A 21,091-nucleotide genomic window follows, 5' to 3' on the forward strand; every position below is an offset into this window, starting at 1 on the left:
CAGCACGCCCTGGTGAGTCTCTGGTGAGTCTCCCCACACCTGTAGCACGCCCTGGTGAGTCTCCCCCACACCTGTTGTTACACCCCTGCAACACACCCTGGTGAGTCTCCCACACCCAGCACGCCCTGGTGAGTCTCCCCACACCTGTTGTTACACCCCTGCAACACACCCTGGTGAGTCTCCCCACACCCAGCACGCCCTGGTGAGTCTCCCCACACCTGTTGTTACACCCCTGCACACACCCTGGTGAGTCCCCCCACACCTGCAGCACGCCCTGGTGAGTCTCCCCCACACCTGTAGCACGCCCTGGTGAGTCTCCCCACACCTGCAGCACGCCCTGGTGAGTCTCCCCCACACCTGTTGTTACACACCTGCAGCACACCCTGGTGAGTCTTCCCCACACCTGTAGTTATCTCACTCATGAACTATATGTTATTGTTAATGAAAATAATTAAAATAAATAATAATAATAATAATAATAATAATAATAATAATAATAATAATAATAATAATAAATTGATAATGATACTGCTACTACTACTACTACTACTACTACTACTACTACTACTACTACTACTACTACTACTACTACTACTTCTACTACTTATTCTCCCTGATCTGTCTCCCTTAAGGGCTGAGTGTGCCAGAGCGAGGGAGACTGACCTGGAGGACCCTAAGTCACCTCGGGGCCTGACTCAGTTTGGCAAGGTAAGTCACTTGGCCCTCTGTACTGTACTGTCTGTCTGTCTGTCTGTCTGTCTGTATGTAAGTTAATTCTTTAGCTGAAGGAGTTCGTCAGAGGTCTAGAGAGAGAGAGAGAGAGAGAGAGAGAGAGAGAGAGAGAGAGAGGCCCAATTGGGAAAGTTGATGCAGTGACGATGTGAGGGAGGGGGCGAAGGGAAGGGGAACGGGAAGAGGGAAGGGGGGAGGGGGAGGAGGAGGAGGAAGGAAGAGTGAAAGGGAGGAAGGAAGTAATAGGTTAACTCTTGCTCTTCTAACCAAGTTATTTTTGCCATAAGTTTCAGATTAAATTTGTTAGTTGACATTTTCCACCACGCTCGTCTCATCCTCCTCTTTAATACTCGAAGGATGTTGAGTCATTTATAGTTATTACTCCCTGACTAGTGAACCAGGAATCACATCTCATTATGGTTCAGTAATAGTGTAGATTTCGATCCCATTTCACCTCTTAATAATGTTTTTGGGTCATAGCTTTAAAATGCGTTAGGTATGTTTCCCCATCTTGAGCTTGGGGACAATTTAATTTACGATGTTTTGAGAATAGATATTGGAGTCTTTGCTGGAGTTTTTTCGTTATATATGTTCTTAGAGATACAATTACTGGTGGATATTAACTTAAGAGCCTTTGAGAATCCACCTGTGGCATAGTTTAAGTGAGTCAGTTAGATACGTTCTTATATCTACAATTAAGGGACAAAATTTAACTTAAGAACCTTTCAGAATCCAAACATATGTCTTAAGTGAATCAGCTAGACGTCTTAATGTAAAAAAAATCCTCGTAGGAATGAATGTGACTCAGGCCGCAGGTCAGGGAGGGCAGAGGAATATACCCGTTTTAGTTACATATATTTTGTCGACATATAAGAGTGAAATTGGAAAGAAAATCCGACATGAAGAGTAAAGCGAATATCTGGTTTACTGTTATGACTGCCGGAGTATTAATGTTTTACTACCTATAGATACAGATTATGTGTGTGTGTGTGTATGTGTGTGTGTGTGTGTGTGTGTGTGTGTGTGTGTGTACTGTATTGTATTGTATTGTATATATATCCATGCATAATTGAGACGGAGAGAGAGAGAGAGAGAGAGAGAGAGAGAGAGAGAGAGAGAGAGAGAGAGAGAGACGTCCCTAACATGTAACAATATGTAAATTCCTTTAACAAGAACCATAAGAGTTAAAAAATGACCCCAAAACTGAGCCAATTTACTTACGAAACACAGCGGAAAATCATCCCCTTCCGTACCTTCCACCAGATGGATGAAGCAGTTTACCCTGATGATCCGTTTACTGTTGATGCTTCCCTCTTCTCTAAATATAAATACCTTCCACTTTACAGCCAAGAGAGAGTGCCTATTCTTTCCTCTATTAAAATAAAGGTATATTCCCCCCCCCACTTCCTAGCCTCACCACTTCTCTGTAAGATGAAGTTTACCCTGAGAATCCGTTTTCTGTTGAAGTTTCCCCCGTTTTTTATCAACATACTCCACCGCCATTTTTCACTAGAGAGACTATATCTATTCCTTCCTCCATTAATATTAATATATATACACTATATACTGTATAAATTTCACCCCTCTCTCCTGAATGTAGTTTACCCTGAGAATCCGTTTTCTGTTGATACTTCCCCTCCCTCCCCTGATAAAAATCCCACCTCTTTACACCCCAAGGGAGGATACCTATTCCTTCCTTAATTAAAATATATATATATACTTTTCCTTTCCCTGTATAATCACACACTCTGCGTACATGTTTATTAAGGAAGAATTCTAAGCTGCAGAAGTATATAAAGAACTCACTAATTTACATAATCCCCCTTGGTGCTGGATATTTATGGTGAGTTCAGTAAGTTGAGACGACCCGTGAACTCCTTCAGACACAAAGGAAATTGTTTAAGTTTTTTTTCTCATGTTTTGGTGTTTTTAAAAGAAGCTGTGCTTATCTGGTGGAAGAAATTATGGTCTAGTGAATGGTACTTTGGGAGCCTGAGTGGTGGAGACTTAAGTGAATGGTGATTTAAAGACTCAGTGAATGGCGCTTAAAGACTCCGTATCAAGGGGCCTGGAAAGACTACGACAGCAGTAACGTGAAAGAGAGAGAGAGAGAGAGAGAGAGAGAGAGAGAGAGAGAGAGAGAGAGAGAGAGAGAGAGAGGCTCGACGCTACATCCAGTAATTCGATTAAACTTGAATATTGATCAACAAGCTGATTCAGGGTGCAGATAAGGACCTTTAGGGCCCAGGGTCTTGTGGTGGTCCCAGACTCCCACGATGAGGCCCTTAATATGGCCCTTAGCGTGTGAGAGAGAGAGAGAGAGAGAGAGAGAGAAACAAGGGACAGTGAGAGAGAGAAAGAAAAAGAAAGAAAGGAAGAAAAACACATAGAGAAATAAACAGAGAAACAGGAAGTGAAATAACAGTTAATCTCTCCCTTAACTCTATTCTCAAAGTCACTAAGCACAGATACAGTCAAAATACAGTCAAAATACAGTCAAAATACAGACCACCATCAACTTTAACTCAGTCTACTAACTTAATCCACTAACTGATTGTGTTATTAACTCGGCAACTCCTAATTTTTGTGCTGATGAGAGAGAGGTAACGTGACTACATCCCCCCACCCGTGTCTTGCAGCCACAGTAGTTCCTTGTTAATACTGGTGTGTTCCCTGGTGTAGTTTTGGAGTTTGGTGTATGTATGTATGTATGTATGTATGTATGTATGTATGTATATATGAATGTATGTATGCATGTATGTAATAATAATAATGATTAATGGTTGAAAATATACATTGAGACATAAATGACTTATTACATATAATGACATGGGGTGGGTGGGTCGTTAACAAAAGCTTTCATTACTGAAAGAAGAAGGAACAATGATTGAACATACAAATTATTATAGTTTACAGTTGATGGCCGGGGCTGGTCTCTTGCCATACTGTGTGAGGTCAAGTAGGCCATGTGGTTCAGTAACTCGTCCGTAGATATTGATATGAAGGACCTCACATGGTCATGGAGCCACCGGGTGGTGTGGGGAGGTGTCACAGTATCTCACTCTCTGCAAGGTGGTGTTGTGTTATCTTGTAGTCAGGTGTGAAGCCGACCCTCTGTTGTTCCCAGGGTGGACTGATTAACACCGCCTGGTCAGAAGATGGTGGTCAGTTCTCAGGGATGCTTATCTCTGGGTGTGGACCCCACTGGTGGGTCATGGCTCTCGGTGGTACTGTCTAAGGCTATGTCCCATCTGCGAGCGTCCTGCAGCATCGAGCGACCAGGGTGTAGAAGCACGACCTACTTTCCAAAGCGACCTGTGTCCCACCTGCCGGTGTCTTGCCGGTGTTAACATGTCTTCTACGCAGCGCAGTCGTTTGTTGGTACTCTTAGAAAATAATGCCTTTCAATGTGTGGTTCCTACATCCCATATATCAGAGGAGGATGGAGACAGGTGAATTTTCCATCTGTACAAGGAACCTCGCCAAGATCCAAAGATGTTTCACGAGTACACCAGAATGTGTTGTGATTGGGGACAGGACCTACACCACTCTGTGTATAGTTGTTGGAACTCTATCCTACAAAGAACATATTATCTAATTACAGATTGTCACATGCCAGGTGTGGTGTACAGTGCACATTTGGAATTTGTACAAATAAATGGAGAATTTTAAATAAAGTTATTGAAATAAACAGTTACTGCTGTACAGTGCGGCGCTACACAGGGTCTGGAGACATAGACAACTACAGCTGAGAACAACACAGAGTCTTCTAGAATAAACAATGCCTCACATTCTTCTGCTAAGAGAAACAGCTGCTTTAATAGTCCACAAGGATCTATTTCTTGGCCAGATGAAGCTGTTAACAGTGAGAAATGAATGTAAAACCTTGTTTAGTTTTGGTGTAGAATGAGAGGACTTGTGAGACTGAGGAAGCAGTGATCAACTCTGCTTCCTGGTCGCCCGGGAACGCTTCACTCGTCTACGTGGGACACATCAAAGAATACACACGTTTGTTCGCTGCACCAAGGTAGTGTGTTTACTCACGGGGTCACTCGCTGCCTCAAGACGTTCACACATGGGACATAGCCTAATGCTGAACTCACTGGCTTAAACATTGTTCATCACTATGTATGTATGTATGTATGTAGGTATGTATGTGGGGGGTGGGGTGCGTGTGTTCACTTCTTCACTGGCATCCTTCCCTCTACCACTCTCTCACCCCTTCTTTTCCTTCTCCTCTATCTCCCCATTCGTCACTACCTTTCTTTACCTTCTCTTCCTCTCTTTTATCTTCTCTTCCTCTCGTTCATCTTCTCCCTCCTCTCTTTTATCGTCTCTTCCTCTCGTTCATCTTCTCTATCCTCAGAAAAAAAAAATATTAAAAAATAAATTCTTCGAGGCAATAATTTGTAGCTGACATTTTCCCGCCAAAAAACAGCGAATAATCTAGATAAACACTCCCCCCTCCCCTCCCCTCCCCCCCATGCGCTTGTCGCGTCGCATTTGTTTTTTTCGTGCGTTGAAAATGTAAACAAAACGAAATTCGCAATTGCCGTAAGTGCAGAGACGACTGGGATATATTAAATTTACTGTATATCCGTAATGAAAGTTATTGTTGATATTATTTAATATATTTTTTTTTTCGTGGGTTTTGTTATTACTGTAATGGTTTGTAATTATTAATATTTTTTTTTATTTAATTCATTGCTTTTAGTGTTCGAATTCTTGGAGGTATTTTTATTATTATTATTAGTAGTAGTAATGGTAGTTATTATTATTATTATTATTATTATTATTATTATTATTATTATTATTATTATTATTATTATTATTATTATTATTATTATTATTATTATTATTATTATTATTATTATCCTTTTCACCAGAATAAACAGGTCAGTCTTATCCCAGTAAACGTGATGACAAGTATCCTAAAATACAAGCGCTACGACACACAGCTGGTTTTGTTGACATCGATCAACTGATGTTGTCAGAGGTTGTCATGGTAACGTAGTGGCGTAATTTTCATCCCGGGGTCTCGTGAAGCTTCCCAGAGATGGAGAGATGTCTGTCTGTCTGTCTGTCTGTCTCTCTGTCCTGGGGCTGATGGTAGATCTCTCACATGTGTCTCTCACCCCTCACTTCTCTCCCACAGACGGTAGTGAGAGAGATGAACCGCCTGGGGCTGATGGTAGATCTCTCACATGTGTCTCTCACCCCTCACTTCTCTCCCACAGACGGTAGTGAGAGATGAACCGTCTGGGGCTGATGGTAGATTCTCACATGTGTCTCTCACACCCTCACTTCTCCCACAGACGGTAGTGAGAGATGAACCGTCTGGGCTGATGGTAGATCTCACATGTGTCTTCACCTCACTTCTCCCCACAGACGGTAGTGAGAGAGATGAACCGTCTGGGCTGATGGTAGATCTTCACATGTGTCTCTCACCCTCACTTCTCTCCCACAGACGGTAGTGAGAGAGATGAACCGCCTGGGGCTGATGGTAGATCTCACATGTGTCTCTCACCCTCACTTTCCCCACAGACGGTAGTGAGAGAGATGAACTGCCTGGGGCTGATGTAGATCTCTACATGTGTCTCTCACCCCTCACTCTCCCCACAGACGGTAGAGATGAACCGCCTGGGGCTGATGGTAGATTCACACGTGTCTCTCACCCTCACTTCTCTCCCACAGACGGTAGTGAGAGAGATGAACCGTCTGGGGCTGATGGTAGATCTCTCACATGTGTCTCTCACCCTCACTTCTCTCCCACAGACGGTAGGAGAGATGAACTGCCTGGGGCTGATGGTAGATCTCTCACATGTGTCTCTCACCTCACTTCTTCTCCCACAGACGGTAGTGAGAGAGATGAACTGTCTGGGGCTGATGGTGATCTCTCACTTGTTCTCACCCCTCTTCTCCCACAGACGGTAGTGAGAGATGAACCGTCTGGGGCTGATGGTAGATCTCTCACACGTGTCTTCACCCTCACTTCTCTCCCACAGACGGTAGTGAGAGAGATGAACCGTCTGGGGCTGATGGTAGATCTCACATGTGTCTCTCACCCTCACTTCTCTCCCACAGACGGTAGGAGAGAGATGAACCGTCTGGGGCTGATGGTAGATCTCTCACATGTGTCTCTCACCTCACTTCTCTCCCCCAGACGGTAGTAGAGAGAGAGATGAACCGTCTGGGGCTGATGGTAGATCTCTCATGTGTCTCTCACCCTCCTTCTCTCCACAGACGGTAGTGAGAGAGATGAACCGTCCTGGGGCTGATGGTAGATCTCTCACATGTGTCTCTCACCCTCACTTCTCTCCCACAGACGGTGGTAGAGAGAGATGAACCGTCTGGGGCTGATGGTAGATCTCTCACATGTCTCTCACCCTCACTTCTCTCCCACAGACGGTAGTGAGAGATGAACCGCCTGGGGCTGATGGTAGATCTCTCACGTGTCTCAGGCGACCATGAAGGCGCTGGAGGTGTCAAAGCGCCGGTCATCTTCAGCCACTCCTCCGTGTACTCTATCTGTAAGAACCCGAGGAACGTCTGACCACATCCTGAAGAGGTGGTGAGTAGAGAGAGAGAGAGAACGTCCGACATCCTGAAGAAGGTGGTGAGTAGAGAGAGAGAGAGAGAGAGAGAGGAACGTCTGACCACATCCTGAAGAAAGTGGTGAGTAGAGAGAGAGGAACGTCCCCGACCACATCCTGAAGAAGGTGGTGAGTAGAGAGAGAGAGAGAGAGAGTATAAGACATCAAGGAACTAACACTCTAACTCCATCAACAGTATAACTCATATCCACACATTATACTGATATACCAATAAGTATATCCCTTCATTCCACCAGTAGATATAACGCTGATCAGAGATATACCTTCCTCTTATACCTTTCCCCACCAGTAGATAGATCGAAATATAACGAAACTAACATACTAATTAACATACCTTCCTTAGTTGACATGATATAACGATAATATACTAAGTGATATAACCTACTTTGTATCCTTTACCTATAACCATGATTGATATACTAGTGCATATAACCTCCTAGATATAACGTTATTATACTCATATACTAATTGGTATACCTCCCTCCCTCTCTCTCTCTCTCAGGCTGTGAACGGAGGTCTTGTTATGGTCAGTTTCTACAACCATTTCCTGACCTGTAGTGAACATGCATCTGTGAAGGATGTTGTGGGTGAGTATCTCTCTCTCTCTCTCTCTCTCTCTCTCTCTCTCTCTCTCTCTCTCTCTCTCTCTCTCTCTCTCTCTCTCTCTCTCTGTTCCTGTATTTTCTCAAGTCATGTCAGCAGGTTTAATTAATTATGTATTTTTCATGAATCTGTATCGTCGATTTATTTATGCCTGTGTGTGAAGAGAGAGAGAGTACAACATTTCGTCCTCTCCTGGGAAAACAACAACCAGAGCCATTAAATATTAACTAATGCATTACAACTGTACTGGGAAAAAAAGAAAAGAAACTATCCCTCACACAGAGACAACACAACACTATCAGTCAGGTCAGTGAGGTAAAAACTGGACCAGGTAAACGCAGGTGTAGACGGCTAATTAGTGCTTTGTGTGTCTTCTTTTAAGGTATTAGTGAAGTGTTCTCGTTTAACCTTTTTGTCCAACGACCTGGCTTAACGTCTCCATGACCTCGTTTAACGTCTCCATGACCTCGCTTAACGTCTCCATGACCTCGCTTAACGTCTCCATGACCTCGTTTAACGTCTCCATGACCTCGCTTAACGTCTCCATGACCTCGCTTAACGTCTCCATGACCTTGTTTACACTCCTCGCCAGTCTTGTCCACCTGGGTAAAATATTTATACCCAACACTAAATCTGGAATATAATTAATAGGAATAACTCTCGTGGCTCCTCTATTAATGCTCCCCATGACAGTAAACCTCTCGTGGCTCCTCTATTAATGCTCCCCATGACAGTAAACCTCTCGTGGCTCCTCTATTAATGCTCCCCATGACAGTAAACCTCTCGTGGCTCCTCTATTAATGCTCCCCATGACAGTAAACCTCTCGTGGCTCCTCTATTAATGCTCCCCATGACAGTAAACCTCTCGTGGCTCCTCTATTAATGCTCCCCATGACAGTAAACCTCTCGTGGCGCCTCTATTAATGCTCACCATGACAGTAAACCTCTCTATAAGGCTCCTATTTCGAATGACGTCACTCGGTAGAAACAATAGTAAACATTAGTGAATAGAAATGGAAATAGTTGGTGGTATTACAATGTTCACCTGGGGAGGAAGATGAGAGTGTTGGGGAAACTATTGTAACAAGAACTTTTGACAGGGAGTTAAATACGCCACAGGAAACTACATGAAACTACAGGAAACTTTGGGAAACTTTGGGAAACTATAGACCCTCATTACGATACCAAGATGGACAACAAGGGGTGGTGCTGCCTTGATGCTTCGTATGAGAAGTTTCTGTGACTTCTCGCTTGATAAACACATTTGATGAGTCTGCTGTCCTGCCCGAGTTATGATGAATGTATCCTTCCCCGTTGCTGTTAGGGAGTCCTTCAGTCAACGAGGAGTGGTGGAAAAGTATCCCGAAGGAGTCTTAATATCTCAATGAGGATAATGCACCTTCTCTCAAGTCCATATTTTAAGTGTTATGGGATCCTGGATTGTTGAAGACTCCAGGGGCACCTCCTCACACGCCTCCTGCAGGGTAGTTGTATTTCTGATGTCCTGTGGGAGGGAGGGGAGTCCTTAGCCTTAGATCCTTGAGTCCTGGAGTATTTCTGAGGACTTCAAGGACTCTCCTCATTTTCCCGATACTGTAGCAGGGAGGAGAGATCTTAGCTGAAGTCCAGGAGTATTGCTGAGTCCTTCAATTCCTTCACTCTCCTGATACTGTAGGAGGGAGGAATCTCAACTATCACATAATTTCAGAGTCCTTCGTAGGATTTCACAAGAACTTACTGACGGTGAAGAGAGTGATGTCTTTGGTTATTATCCTTTTGTTCTATATGTTTAAGGACTCAGAAGGGCTTCCCTCCTTGCCTGAAGATCGAGGAGTCCTTACTAACGAATCCCCGTATCCTACATCACAAAAGGAGTAAAAAGGACTTATTCACTCACATAATTCAGAAAAAAGTTTGAGCGGGAGGAGAAGGATAAGGAGGAAGAGGAGAAGAAGAAAAAGAAGAAGGGAAAGGAAGCGGACGGAGAGAAGAAGAAGGAGATGGAAAATACACACTCACCAACCTAGAAGGACTATATCCTCAAACACTCCAGAGATCCTTATGTAACTCTCAATAGGAATCCTTCATATCCTACCATTGCCTTCACACCTCTCTGAATGCTTACATTGGTGAGCTGTAAGGCCCCTTCAAACACATACTGTAAACGAGTCAACATGGATCTTGAAGTACTTAGGTAGTGACTCTTACAGGTCCTGATTTGTGTATACCAACTTGAAACAAATATAGGTTGAGTTTCTTTCTGCTCTCTCTCTCTCTCTCTCTCTCTCTCTCTCTCTCTCTCTCTCTCTCTCTCCAGATTGCTTCACGGAATATCATTTACCAGACGCATCAAAAGAGTGAGTGAGTGAGTTATATTCTGAGTTAATGGTGGGTGCGTGGTGAGTGGTGAGTAAATTCTGAGTGAGTGAATGGTGAGTTAAATTGCAGGAGTGAATGAGTGGGGAAACCTGGTGGAGTGAGTGGTGAGTGGTGGTAAAATCCTGAGTGAGTGAGTGAGTGAGTTGAGAGTGAGTGTGAGTGGTGACGCTGATAAAGACCTGAATATTGATGAAGTTCTTTTATTCATGCACTTGGAACACGATTTAATTACATTTAAAACTGTCATGAATTCTTAAGTTGGAATTGGATCCAGTCTGTAGTAGTGGTTGTGGTGATAGTGGTAGTAGTGGTGGTAGTGGTGGTGAAAGTAGTGGTGGTGGTGGTGGTTTAGCTGTAGTAGTGGTTGTGGTGATAGTGGTAGTTGTGGTGATAGTGGTAGTTGTATTTATAATAATAATAATGGTAATAATAACAACCACCACACAACACAACCCATATTTAACCACACACTTATTTAACCACCTTCTACCTCTCTCTCTTCCTCACAGCTCACATCAACCACGTGAGGGAAATAGCTGGGATACAACACGTTGGTATTGGTGCTGACTTTGATGGGGTGAACAAGTGAGTCATGAGTCATTATTCTCTCTCTTGTACTCAGGATTTGTGAGTCACGGTGAGTCATGAGTCATTATTCTCTCCGTACTCAGGATTTGTGAGTCACGGTGAGTCATGAGTCATTATTCTCTCTCTTGTACTCAGGATTTGTGAGTCACGGTGAGTCATGAGTTATTATTCTCTCTCTTGTACTCAGGATTTGTGAGTCACGGTGAGTCATGAGTCATTATTCTCTCTCTTGTACTCAGGATTTGTGAGTCACGGTGAGTCATGAGTTATTTATTTCGCTGTTGTATTCAGGATTTACAATGGTGAGTCACGGTGAGTCAGGGTGAGTTATGAGTCATTTTCTCTCTCTCTCTCTCTCATGGACTCAATATTTTCAGGAGAGGTGGTGGTGAGTACTGTACATAATAAGTATTGGTAGTACTTTGGAGGGTGTTGAGTACATGACGAGTCTCGGGAGTACTTTGGAAGGATGGTTGAGTACAAGTTAAAGTATCGGGAGTACTTTGGAGAAATGGTTGAGTACAAGTAATAGTGGTACTTTGTAAGGTAAATGAGTACAAGAATAGTATTGGTAGTACTATAGAGACGACGTGAGTACAGGTTGAGTATTTCTTGGTGAGATGAGTACATACGTCACTCAACCAGAACCAGTTCATCACAGTCTACCTGGGACAAAACAGTCTAATTAACTGTACAGGTAAGTGGTTAGGTTACAGTCAAGTTGTTACCACCACAACTACCACTACCACCACTACCACCACAACTACCACCACAACTACCACCGACTACCACCGACTACCACTACAACTACACAACTACCACAACTACCATCATTACCACAACTACCACCACTACCACAACTACTACCACTATCACTACAATCCAGGTAATCACAAGTGTTCAGGTAGACATCAATTTCCTAATGAGGGTTTTTATTGTCAAGCTTGTGTAGGTTCATTCTTTAACATCTCTTGTACACACAGAGAGAGAGAGACAGAGAGAGACGCATGAAATAGAACCATTTATAATCAACTAAAGGTCATCTCTTACTTTCTTGTACCCATAATTCTCTCTCTCTCTCTCCCCCCGGGTTAGTACCACAGGTGATCTATAGAGGACTGACGGCCAGGCAGTCACCGTTCATGACTTATGGCTCTACTCCATCTCCGTCTCTCCGACCTCATGCGTCATGGAGCCTCTGACGTACGACCACACCGTCTCATATGTCATGCAGCCTCTGACGTACGACCACCATCTCAATGTCTGGCCCACCCATGTACGACCACACTTATGTCATGTAGCCCACCATGTACGACCACACCATCTCATATGTCATGTAGCCCACCCATGTTCGACCACACCGTCTCATATGTCACGTAGCCCACCCATGTACGACCACACCGTCTCATATGTCATGTAGCCCACCCATGTTCGACCACCGTCTCATATGTCATGTAGCCCACCCATGTACAGCCACACCGTCTTATATGTCATGTAGCCCACCCATGTACGACCACACCATCTTATACGTCATGCAGCCACGACTTACGACCCGACTCTTACTACGACATTATACAAGTAAAGACACCATAAGCAATAAACTGGCGAACGTCCATCTGGCGTATTAGAATTATATCACCCATTTTACTACGCCCTCTCTTACGAACGCTATCGCCTGGCGTACGTCCGTTTGGCGTAGTAACCATAATGCTGGAGGTTGTAATATTAACCATCGCCACTACAGGCAGTAGGAGGAAGACGAACCTTCGCCTGGCGCAGCTCTCAAAACGATGTGTAATAACCAGGGGAGGGTGAGACCAGGCACAGCTGATTGCTCGTGCTGGCGTTATTTTTACAGTGTGCGTGTGGGCCTTAAAATCTCTCTCTCTCTCTTTCCTCTTCTTTCTTTCTTTCTTTCTATTTCACCTCTCTCTCTCTCTCTCTCTCTCTCTCTCTCTCCTCTCTCTCGCTCACTAATATTCTGTAAATTCTTCCACGTTAAGGCTCTCAGGTAAGTCCTTGACCCACCTGCCTTAGTACTACCACTACTACCACTATACTAATCACCCACCATCACTACCACCATCTACTATCACCACCACTATCACCACCACCACCACTACCACCAACACTACTATCACCCAACTACCACTATCCCACCACCACCACCAACACCACCACTATCACCACCACTACCACTACCACCACCCTCCACCACTAACCACTACGACCACTATCACCATCACCACCACTACCACCAACACTACCACTATCACCACCACCACCTACCACCACCACTACCACTACCACCAACACCACCACTACCACCAACACTACCACTATCACCACCACTACCACTATCACCACCACCACCACCACCACCTCTCCCTCACCCTAGGTCATCACCCCAAATCCTTCCTTGATAAGTGTCTACCCTAAAAAGAGCAATATCCAGTATAGGTGAATTAATCGACCTCAGGTGAAGAGTTATTATCACTGAAACTTTCCTTTATGAAAGTTGAGAAAAGTTTGAGATTAGCTAATTTTTGCTCTCTCTCTCTCTCCTCTCTCTCTCTCTCTCCGCTCTCTCTCTCTCTCTTTCCAATCATCCGTCAATTCACTTTTCTCTTCCTCCTCTTTCTCCTTCTCCTCCTCTCTTCTTTCTTCTTTCCTCCTCCTCTTCTCCTCCTCTTCTCCTCCTCCTCCTCCTCCTCCTCCTCCTCCTCCTCCCCTCCTCCTCCTCCTCCTCCTCCTCCTCCTCCTCCTCCTCCTCTCCTCTTCTCCTCCTCCTCCTCTTTCTCTTCCTCCTCTGTTCCCCTTTGTCATTTATCCTCTCATTTATCCTACCTTTTTCCCTCCCTTCTTTTTCCTCCTTCCTTCCTCCCTCTCTTCCTCCTGTCTCCCCTCTCCCTCCTCTTCCTCCTCCCTCCTCCTCCTCCATTATGCACCTCCTTAATCCTCTCTCCCCATCCCCCCCTCATCTTCGCCAGCCTCTATAAATAGGTCCTATACCTTCCCAGGCGTTTGCTTAAGAACTTACACAGGGAGAACTTTAACAGGCTTCCATTTTAAGCTTCGGGTTCGTGGGTTCATGGGTTCGTGGGTGTGGGTTCGAATCTTAAAAAGTTGAACCCAGGAACGATTTTTGATTCTGGTGTTCGGAGCTTGATGTAGACCTAACACTTAGTCTAATATAACTTTCCCGGACTCTCTCTCTCTCTCTCTCTCTCTCTCTCCCTAAACTCACTTATATTCACCATCATAATCTCCATCTTACCTCCTCCCTCCCCATCACCCCTCCCTCCACCCCCTCACCTCCTCACCCCCACGTCCACCCCTCCCCCCACCCCCACCCCCTCACCCCCCACCCCCTCACCCCTCACCCCTCCCCCCACCCCACACCCCTCCCACCCCCCCACCCCTCACCTCCTCCCACCCCCCACCCCCGCCCCTCACCCCTCCCCCCACACCCCCCCCCCTCCCTACCCTCCACACTCAGCCTCTCCCTACAGGTTACCAGAGGGCCTTGGGGACGTCTCAGAGTACCCGCACTTGTTCGCTGAGCTGCTGGCGGACCCGACCTGGACCTTAAGACCTGAAGCTTCTGGCAGGACACAACTTACTCCGGGTCATGAGACGTTGAAAAGGTGAGTGGGGGAGAGAGGAAGTGAAGGAAGGTTAGAGGATGAGAGGGGGGAGTTAGAGGATGAGAGAGAGAGAGAGGGGGGGAGGTCGGTCAAGGATGAGGAGAGAGGAGGGTGACGTGTAAGTGATGAGAATGAGAGGGAGAGAAAGTTGAGAGGGAAAGGGAGAGAGAGAGAGAGAAGAGATGATGAGAATGAAATGGAAGTGTTAGAGGAGGATGGAGGGAAAAATGGGAGGATGAGGCTGAAGATGGCCGAGTAGGGAGGAGGAGGAAAGAAGGAATTAGCTGTGAGGAGAGGGAGAATGGAAGCTGATAAAGAGGGTAGAGAGAAACAGAGAGAAACGAGGGGAAGATAAAGGGAACTAAGAGAGAGAGAGAGAGAGAGAGAACGATGAGGGGGAAGAGAGGGAAATGAGGGGAAATGAGGAGGGAAGCTGAATGAAGAAAAGGACATTCCTCCCCTTAATTAACACTCACCCAGGTATGTTCCTCCAGGTAGGTGAGGTTATGAGGGCGCGGAAGATGGTGCCCTATGAGGAAGAGGTCCCGCCCTCCCAGCTCGAAGGACTCACAGACTGCTCCTACAAGTTCACCAAGAATCCTGACGAGTCTTAACCACGTCCTTGAGGGTTAGGAACAGGTTAATATAGTTCCCCAGCGTCTAGGATCGCCATATGGTGCTTAACAATTCCCTGGGATTGTTAGGAATCAATAAAAACACGTCCTAGCGAGGAAACATAACCAAAAAATAGGATACTTACGACAACTAGTAAAATGAGGAATTTTTTGGGGGACTAAGAACCGACCTCCGAGCTAGACAGGTTCAACTAGCGCCACAATGACGCCGAGGAAGGTTCTGAAAGTGCTAAGAACCGACAAAAATCACGACCCCCGACACATGGCGACTCCTAACATTGTCCTAAGACTGAAGGGGAATTAACGTAAATATCCCGTTGATAATAGAGATTGATAGAGAGAGAGACACTAGACAGTCAGGTGGAGAAAACAGGCGACTCAATCATCATGTCAACAAAAGATGCGATATATCTACCTAGAATCACAAACATTCTAAAATTTTCCAATATTTCCACTCCAGAGATCGCTTCTGCTGCCTTAACAACATGGCTTAAAATCCCAAACGCTTGACAGGACGAAACAGTCAAACGTACAAAAATATTAACCTGAAGACTTATGACTGTGTATAAATGGGAAATACTAACTGTTAACTGTGTAAATGAGTGTAGGATTCCTGAATGTGTCGTATCAGTCAGGATCAACTTTAAAATTTCCAGATTCAACAAAGAGAAACAGTTAGTTAAAGAAAACAGTAAGAATTAAGATAAAACAAATGTAGATCAAACAAAATATAGACTGTTAACTGTTTAAACACGATTGGTAACTGTTAACGAGCTAGGAGGAGTTTAGCTTTGCCGTACGATATGTTCTACACGCCAGACCACCACTGTTGCTCTGTTGTTTGGGGTAGGAGGAGGCACATCGTACGTCTGGCAGCACTACAGGTAAACAAAGGGACAAAATCATCTTTATTGAAGTCAATCATGATGGAACGAGAACCCGCCTGAGTGTGAACAGTCAGTAACAGTGTCCTATGACTGTGTGTGACTGTTTGTGACTGTTTATATACAGTTCTTATTACTTTACAACCTTCAGATAAGTGGTTGACATCTGAAATATACTTAACAGTCACTTAAAGGGTTTACAGTTTTAATTAAATACAGGAAAGGTTAGTAAATTGTCGCATTTGGCTTTTAACTGTAAATAACTGAAATAACTGGCTGTTAACTGTAGAAAACAAAGTCATATATTAACTGTTAACTGGTAAACAAAATCAATATGATAACTGTGAATCATAAGAAAAATACCACAACTTAGGAAACATATTATTAACTGTTAACTGAAGAGAAACGAAATTGACGACTGTTAACTGGATACCCAAAAATACAAAGAGTAACTGTTTATGACTCGAAGACACTATACACAGACAGTCACTGAGTGTATGACTGGACAGGCGTTTACTTTGTTTTAATTATGGAATAAACCTTTTGAGGACGATGGTTTAACCCTTTAAGGACGATGGTTTAACCCTTTAAGGACGATAGCAACCCTTTAAGGACGATGGCTTAACCCTTTAAGGACGATGGTTTAACCCTTTAAGGACGATGGTTTAACCCTTTGAGGAAGATGGTTTTACCCGTTGGGAAGATGGTTTAACCCTTTAAGGACGATGGTTTAACCCGTTGAGGAGAAAAGGTTTAGTCCTTTAGGACGATAACAACCCCTTTAAGGACAATGGCTTAACCCTAAGGACAATGGTTTAACCCTTTAAGGACAATGGTTTAACCCTAAGGACAATGGTTTAACCTTTTACGACGATGATTAAACAAATTAAGGACAATGGTTTAGTCTCTTGAGGGCGAAGGTTTAACCCCTTAAGAACGATGGTTTAAGTTACATCACTTTATAGACGATAATCCAAACTAGAATCCCCTAGGGTGGGTTAAACCACTGTCCTCAAAAGGTTAAACCACTACCATGTATATATAAAAAAAACAGTCATGTATGTACGTATAGATACAGTCACACGCTTGGGTTGACTGATGTATGATAACACTTGATCTTATTTTGTATTAAAATTAAAAAAATAATAATAATAATTTGTTTTAATGTGAATTATTCCTCTTATTTAAACCTTGGGTATATGATGGGTTTAGTGGTTAGTGATGAAGGAATCCAGAAGATGATGATAATGATGATGATGATGATGATGATGATGATGACAATAACAACCAAACAACTACAAAACAACAACAACAACAACAACAACAAACAAGGTTAGTAAAAAGAATACACACAGTTAGGGTCAAGTGGCACTGGTTGATGGCACTAACTACCATCATTCACCTCGTTAGTGAATATTTGTATGAGTGTCAGTCATTAGGGCAACTGCCAACCACTCCTGGTTAATTACGAGTACAGCGTTTCAAGTAATGGACGTGTACTGTTCTATCTAACTCTGTCTGTCTGATTTAATACGTCTTCTGTCAACACAAACATCAAGGGACTCTATAAACACAAACATCAAGGGACTCTATAAACACAAACATCAAGGGTCTCTATAAACACAAACATCAAGGTCTATAAACACAAACATCAAGGGTCTCTATAAACACAAACATCAAGGGACTCTATAAACACAAACATCAAGGGTCTCTATAAACACAAACATCAAGGGACTCTATAAACACAAACATCAAGGGACTCTGTAAACACAAATATCAAGGGTCTCTATAAACACAAACATCAAGGGACTCTGTAAACACAAACATCACGAACCATAAACACAATGAAATCATGTTTAAACCCATTTCATTCTCTGACTTTATTTCAATTTATCATTCTGTCAATACGGAATTGTAATCAACGAATTGACATCGATATTTGATGAGATAGAGAGAGAGAGAGAGATAGAGAGAGAGAGAGGGAGGGAGAGAGAGAACACATTATTTCTATTAAAACATTCCTCACGTCTCATCTACATGCCCCCAGTGAGTAGCTCATAAATCTTTTGTTGTGTTCGTGATAGAGGCGGATTTTCAGCGGATTATGAAGTGGATTCCTATTTAGATTCTGATTATCTTACCTTCAGTACGTGGTTGTGTGTTATGAAGGGAGAGACTGAGAGAGATAAACGGATACAGGGAGAGAAAGAGACGGAGAAAAGAGGAGAAAGCGACAGAAAGATAGACAGATAAAGGAGAGATGGAGAAGAAAGGAGTGGAGAAGGAGGAGGATGGGAAGGGTCAGAAGGAGAAGTGAGGAGGAGAGAGAGAGAGGAGGAGAGTAGGAGTAACGTTAGTATGATTCTTGTCTTGGTGTTAAATACGTAATTACGGGCAATACCTTATTATTATTATTATTATTATTATTATTATTATTATTATTATTATCGTTTGAAGTTGATAGGTTTTCTAAGTAAATAACAGTTATGATGTCAATATCACCAAACGGCGCATGCGTAGGACTGACCCCTGAAGTGGTTCGGCGGCTGCTTGTTTTGGTCGTTCGCTCTCTGGTCCCGAGCTGGTGGAGAACAGACTGGCATTCAGGAATTATTGGAAGGTAAACTGTTTATTTAATTGTATTTCTTAATTCTAGTATTGTTTGTATCGGTGCTGTAATATAGGTTGTTAGAAGTACGTTGATTTTGCTTAATATCTTATCTTTGGATTCTTCAGGTATAATTAATGTTTGATCAGGCCTGGATACTTACATTTTAGTTATAACTGAAGTACTTGGAGTAACCAGTATCCATTCTCATATTTTAGTCTATATAACGGAACTAATGTGAAGGTGTAGAGGGTGACCTGAACTGTCCGAATTGGTTGAACTTTTTTCTACACGACAATTCATAGAACCTGACTTAATATACCCAGAGGTTGGGTATGTTAAGACAGGTTCTATTAGGTTCTATGCATTATTTTGTATACTATAACTACTTGGAACTAATAATCAGTATTTCAAGGTTTGAGAGTAGTTAGTGTAGTGATTTTACGTGTATTGCTCTTATCGTATTGTACCCTGGGAAGGTTATTACCTCCCTTGGGTACATGACAGCCTACACATACACGTCAACAAAGATTCTGATTGGCTGGGCTGTCGTCATTATCTTTAAAACAACAATCACAGCCAGGTTGACCGAGACAGCTGCGCTTTACGTGGCTCTTTTGTTCCTTGTTTACAGTGCCCTTTAAGTCACTCCTTCACATCCTCCATAAGGCGTCACTCTCTCTCTCTTCCTCCCCCATAACGTCAACACAGGAGAGACATTTGGACGGCCGTAACCAAAATCTCATCCACCTTAGTCACGTTTTATTCGATGTTTTAATTCTATCTCCCACGTAACATTCAGTTCGACGTAATAAACTTCATATATCTGGAAGAATTTGACGTAAAAGTTTGGTTCATGCTGCGCTAAAAGCAAGTCAAGTAGAGGTGATTATTTTTTTTACTAGGAAGGTCGAGGTCCGTGTATGAGGTTGAGGTGGGTTTATATATTTTTTCCCCAGGTTTGTCTAGCTAGTAAGAGAATATTTTTTTTTCCAAGTGAGTGAAGGCAATTTTGCATTTCTTGTTGTATATTTTTTGTAGGTGAATTAAGGCTGTAAAAGGTGGCCTAATTTTCTCTCCTAGGTGAGTCGAGGCAAATGAGTTACCCTTGTAATTTTTTCCCAGGTGAATCAAGGCTATACAATATCGTCTTTATGTTTTTTTCCCAGGGATATCAACACCCACGAAATTATATATATTTTCCCCAGTATTATCAAGGAGAAACACAAGGTTGGCTATCTCAGACACTCACTCTCTCTCTTTCTTGACCTCGTTTGACCTATTGACCCTTGTGTTCAGGTCACACACACACCTTAACATCTACACTACAGGTTAACGCAGGCATTAACTTACCTTCCCAACAATTTTACTTATGATAAAAAAATTACCTTACGATCCATTGTCAATCCCATCAGCACACCTGTACACGTTGATTACAGCTCCAACACCTGGTGCATTAAAACGTCATCGACACCTTTATAAACCCCTCAAATTAAACCTCCTCACGTTACCAATTAAAATGAGAAAAACTATTAACTGCAGGTTAAAGGAATAGTTAGGATAATAGACAGGCGAGGAAACTTGTTAGCAGGTGGGAGTGGTCGTCATGGTAACATCTCCGTTGGACAAGAGGCTGAGTTACCTGGGTTACAGCATCAACTCCCAACTCTTCTCTCTCTCTTTCTCTTTTTCTCCCTCTCTCCTTTCTGTCTCGTTCTATTTATTTCTCTCTCCCTAACTATCTCTCAGTCTCTCCTTCTGTCTCTTTTTTTCTCTCTTTCCTCTCTCTCTCTCTCTCTCTCTCTCTCTCTCTATCCTCTCTTTTTGTCTCTTTCTTTTCTCTCTCTCACTCTCCCTCTCTCTATGTATCTGTATCTCCCAGGCTGTCTCTCTCTTTTCTCTCTCTTGCATTTCTTTTCTCTCTCTCTCTCTCTCTCTCTCTCTCTCACACACACACACACACAGTGGCTGGAGCACCTGCCGATAACACCTAGTTAGGGTAATTAAAGCCAGATCTCACCTGTTGGCCTCAGGTGACAGGTGCAAGAATACTGTCTGATCAGCGTTGGTTTTATTCTTTGTGTTTTATTTATTGCTTTTGTTTTTTATTTTGTTATTTTTTTATTTTTTATTTTTCTTGTAGATTTTAATTTTGTTATTATTATTATTATTATTATTATTATTATTATTATTATTATTATTATTATTATTATTATTATTATTATTATTATTATTATTATTATTATTATTATTATTATTATTATTATTATTATTATTATTATTATTATTATTATTTATCAATTTATATACTTATTCCTTCTTTTATTCATCATTATTTTAATTCTTCACTCACAAAGACTTTCCCAAACACTGTACTGGTGGGTGAGTGGGCAGAGATTCT

The 21,091-nt window shown here is 42.9% G+C and overlaps 1 protein-coding gene across 1 annotated transcript in view; it reads left to right on the forward strand.

The window, feature by feature from the left end:
* LOC121862794 (dipeptidase 1-like) overlaps positions 1–15,791 on the forward strand; it is a 63,519-nt gene extending 47,728 nt beyond the window's left edge. The window contains exons 7-14 of the mRNA XM_042361105.1: positions 633–708; positions 5,888–5,938; positions 6,355–6,462; positions 7,416–7,454; positions 7,849–7,933; positions 10,838–10,913; positions 14,429–14,563; positions 15,058–15,791. Coding sequence (XP_042217039.1) covers positions 633–708; positions 5,888–5,938; positions 6,355–6,462; positions 7,416–7,454; positions 7,849–7,933; positions 10,838–10,913; positions 14,429–14,563; positions 15,058–15,061 — 574 coding nt within the window. The 3' untranslated portion in view covers positions 15,062–15,791. The remainder of the gene's footprint in view (positions 1–632; positions 709–5,887; positions 5,939–6,354; positions 6,463–7,415; positions 7,455–7,848; positions 7,934–10,837; positions 10,914–14,428; positions 14,564–15,057) is intronic.
* The last annotated feature ends 5,300 nt before the right edge of the window (positions 15,792–21,091 follow it).

The sequence above is a fragment of the Homarus americanus genome, unplaced genomic scaffold (assembly GCF_018991925.1).
Source record: "Homarus americanus isolate GMGI-L3 unplaced genomic scaffold, GMGI_Hamer_2.0 scaffold5686, whole genome shotgun sequence".
NCBI lineage: Eukaryota > Metazoa > Arthropoda > Malacostraca > Decapoda > Nephropidae > Homarus > Homarus americanus.